This window comes from Cucurbita moschata, unplaced genomic scaffold (genome assembly GCF_002738365.1).
Source record: "Cucurbita moschata cultivar Rifu unplaced genomic scaffold, Cmos_1.0 Cmo_Scf00035, whole genome shotgun sequence".
NCBI classification, from domain to species: Eukaryota; Viridiplantae; Streptophyta; class Magnoliopsida; order Cucurbitales; family Cucurbitaceae; genus Cucurbita; species Cucurbita moschata.
The window spans coordinates 1,220,437-1,224,571 of NW_019268551.1; the positions used below are offsets into that span (position 1 = coordinate 1,220,437).

The following is a 4,135-nucleotide window of genomic DNA, read 5'->3' on the forward strand; positions in this document are numbered from 1 at the left end:
TTTTTTTTTTTTTTTTTTTTTTTTTTTGAAAGAATGGGAATTTTAAACAAAGTAAAGGGTGGAAAGAAGAAAACAAAACAAAACAAAGCTTTAGAAGAAAAGCTAAGCCAAGGAAAGAGTTTTACATGTGAAGGACCGACCAGACCATACGGGTACAGTGCTAATCATAGAGATCTCAATCTCCCCTTTTTCTTTAAGATGAGCAGCAACCAGACTTTTGGTTCACAGGCTGTCCTCGAATTTGCACAGTTGGCGGCCGCGCATTGTTCATTGGTTGAGTTGCCATCCTGCAAATTAATGGTGCTTCACACGTCAGAACATATAAGCTTTCCGAGTAGTTTACTCGTGAGCACGTCAGCTAGGTTGGGCTAGCAGGTATTGTTTTCTTTGAACTTTCTTTTCCGGGCTTTCCTTTGAGGTTTTTAAAATACGTTGTCTAGAGAGAGGTTTCTACACCCTTATAGAGAATGTTTTGTTCCCCTCTCCAACCGATGTGAGATCTCACAATCCACTCCCCTTCGGGGCCCAGCGTCCCCACTGACACTCGTTCTCCTCTCCAATCGTTATAGAATATCACAATCCACCTACCTTCAGGGCCCATTGTTTTCGTTAGCACACTGTTCGGTGTCTGGTTCTGATACCATTTGTAACAGCCCAAGTCCACCGCAAGCAGATATTGTCCTCTTTGAGTTTTCCCTCAAGATTTTTAAAACGCGTATGCTAGAGAGAGATTTCCACACTCTTATAAAGAATGTTTCGTTCTCCACTCCAACCCATGTGGATCTCACGTATAGTTTCTCCCTATTCACACACCTCAACAGATTCATTGGGCAAGCTTGCTAAAGAAACTGATGGAGGCATGGATCCATGACTTCACAAATAGTCCATGTTTCTAACGAGTTTGAGATTCAAACGCTTAAGAATAATACGGGTTGGATTATAGAAACTTTAGTTAGTGCAACTATTTTTAATTAGTAGGTTTCATGATTTGAAAAAAGATGCAGGTTTTTGTAGAAATCTATCCCATGAACCACACATCCTAATTGGTTGGAATCCTTTTTATTAAGGTCCAGAGTAAACTTACCTATTCTTGATTTCAGCAGCCATGGCCATGAAAGCCTGTTCAACGTTCGTGGCACTTTTAGCACTTGTTTCCATAAATGGAATCCCAATTTCATCCGCAAAGGCCTAAAAAGGAAAATACAAAGTCTCACTTCGCTAAGCCTTTTTCTGGTCCAAAAGGCTGCCAAATACTTCAAGTAAAGAATGAATCTGAACGAAAATGATACCTTGGCTGACTCATAGGACACGATTTTGTTAGCTGTCAGGTCAGATTTGTTGCCCACAAGAAGCTTGTTCACGTTTTCACTTGCATAACGATCAATTTCATTTAACCACTGCTTTACATTATTGAAACTATCTTGGTCTGTAACATCATAAACAACCTGCCAAGAGTTAACAAGATTCAGATTAACTTATCATGCTCGATTAACCCCCAGAACAAGATTTATAGACAAGGGGGTTTAGGGAGTATGAGGCGCTTACAATAATGCCGTGAGCCCCACGGTAGTAGCTGCTGGTTATTGTTCTAAAACGTTCTTGGCCAGCGGTATCCCACTGCACATTGTAAGTAAGAGTTTGTCAAGTCCTCTTTCCACAATAAAATAACAGTTGGGAATAATTTGGAGGATGGAATTCATATGTAGAAAACTCAGAATAATCTTTTCTAAGACCAATTTAGTGTTCTATTTCAGTGTATGTTTGCTCTCTACATGCATAGATGGTAAACAGAGACGAGGTAAATTTATCAATTGCCGAAGATGTCCTTTCAGGGACAAAAGAATTTCTCAAGTTGACCTCTATCTTATAAACGTTTTATGGACTTGTTTTTGGGAAAAAAACTGACGTGTTATTAGGATGTGAAACAGAAGCCCAGAGTCCCAGACCAGCGCATCTCAAAGGTAAATAGTTGGTTACTTCTATACAAGTTTATAAAGGAGTAAAAAGGCATTAACATACTGCCAACTAAAAGCATATGAAGATAATAGAAAACTACCCATGCGACCCTTTTTTTTCTCTTCGAAGGTACACATGCGACCTTCATTATTACTTCAAAAGGAATTTTCTTTTGTTAGGCATGAAGTAAACGCTGCATATCAGCCACCTTTACTGGAAAGCACGTGATTAAGACCTATAATCCTATACATGCTGAAATGTTTATTTAGTATAGTCAACTAGAAGACAACTAGAAGATTTTAAACTTACTATTTGGAGCTTAATAGTCTTCCCATCGAGCTCCACTGTGCGGATTTTCTAAAAAGAATGGAAACACGAGATGTATTAGAACAATGGTTTTCTTTAAAGCAATAAACGTAAATAACAGAAGAGTGGAAAATCAAAAACTTACAAAGTCAACCCCGATAGTGCTAATGTAGCTATCCAAATATGAATCATCCTGTTGAGCAAGAAAATAGAGAGAAAAAGAAAGTAAATCCTACAATAAATCCATTAATCCAGGTACAGCACATTAGATACTAAAAAAACATCGACACCTAATAGCATTCAAGTGCTGTTTAGAAACAGTCCCACACACACAAAGCTGCATAAGATGGTTATTCGAAGTTCAACTACGAGTATGCAACAATATAGAGGTCATACCAAAACCAACTGACATGTGATAGAAGTTGGAAACTGGGAATCGTGTATCAAAACTAGGTATTGAAATTAGTTGATATAGTGAATTTGACAACATAATTCAGAGCCAAAAAGAAGAAAAAATATATGTTAAGCATAAACAGAAAGTGGTAGAATGGCCGAGAACTTACTGCAAACCTCAGAAGGAGACAGGATTTTCCAACACCAGAATCTCCAATAAGCAGAAGCTTAAACAAATAATCACTGCACGAAACAGATGAGCATTGCGTAGAGCTTAAGATATATATGAAATGCAACAATAGATAAGTTATCGAAATATATAATGAGCTTAAGATAACTCATGCAAATATATTGATTGAAAATTGAAACGAGAACGAGGCAGGTGATGCTCACTGATAAAATTTCTTCATGAAATAGACCATTGATATAAGCCAAAACACTTTGTGTAAACTACAAGCAATCATCTTCTACAATTTATCCTTATCTATGGAAACTCAGTCTAACAGATCAATCTGTTATAATTTCTTCTATGTTCAAACAAATTATTCATTGCTTTTCTATCGTCGAGGACCAAATGATGCCAAAGAGCATACACCACAAGACTTTATTCCGTACCAAACAAACAAAATAGCCGCCAGATATATAAAGTAAATGAGATACAAAACATAAATAAATTTTGACCTGTATCAATTTCAGCCGAATTAACAAAACAAGACACCAAACTAAACAATTCCAAAAGCTAAGGATCCTGAACTCATTGCTTGGCAAACGCTGCTAAAAGAAACCGATGCAATTGAGCACCGATGACCGAAATTGATCGAATCGCGTGGATCCGATTCCAAATCCCAAGGATCTACCGAGAAATTGCCACAAGAGCCAGGCTTACCGAGCTATAAAAACTAAAATTAAGAAGGTGAAATTATTATTTAAAAAAAAAAAACAACCACGTACCAGATCTAGGCTAAGCATAAACAAAAAGAAACACGCAAGTTCCGAGAAGTAAATCGAAATACAGAATTTAAAAACGAACAACATGATCAGAGGCAACGAATTCAAGCTTACTATTCAGGCGTCATGGGGACGAGCGGTGGAGATCGATGGAACACAGAGAATTCCGCACGGTGCTCGAGAGACGTAAATTACGCCGGCGAGTTTCGATCGGAATGCGGAGGAATTTGCCGCGGAAAACGGTATTATTGAACGAAGGTAGAAGGAAAACAAGAAGAAGAACGATTTGTATTTGCGTTTCTGCAGAACCGAGAAATCTGCAGGGAAATAAATTTGAAAACGGGAGTTCCGTAATGAAGTGGACAACCTTTTAAATATTGCCACGTGTTGCATGTTGATTTACGATTTTGGACATTTCAAAGTATTAAATTAACCACCCTTTAATGATAGGGAAGCTTTACTCAATTATTTGATAACTAATTTACTTTTTAGTTTTTTATTTCTTAAAATTGTGTTCCCCCCCCCCCCCCCC

General features: G+C 37.7%; 1 protein-coding gene across 1 annotated transcript; it reads right to left on the reverse strand.

Moving 5' to 3' along the window:
• Positions 1–10: 10 nt before the first annotated feature.
• LOC111431089 (GTP-binding protein YPTM2-like) lies at positions 11–3,941 on the reverse strand. Its single transcript, XM_023067603.1, has 8 exons — positions 3,718–3,941; positions 2,826–2,898; positions 2,408–2,455; positions 2,266–2,313; positions 1,546–1,617; positions 1,290–1,445; positions 1,085–1,188; positions 11–287 (listed from the first exon to the last, which is right to left on the reverse strand). The coding sequence occupies exons 1-8, from the start codon at positions 3,729–3,731 to the stop codon at positions 194–196; spliced, it is 609 nt and encodes a 202-aa protein (XP_022923371.1). The 5' UTR covers positions 3,732–3,941; the 3' UTR covers positions 11–193.
• Between the last annotated feature and the right edge of the window lie 194 nt (positions 3,942–4,135).

Coding starts and splice junctions, on each gene's coding strand:
- LOC111431089 (XM_023067603.1), bottom strand. Junction 1,618..2,265: donor AGACTATTAAGCTCCAAATA/GTAAGTTTAAAA, acceptor TACAATGTGCAG/TGGGATACCGCTGGCCAAGA. Junction 288..1,084: donor GCTGCTGAAATCAAGAATAG/GTAAGTTTACTC, acceptor ATTAATTTGCAG/GATGGCAACTCAACCAATGA.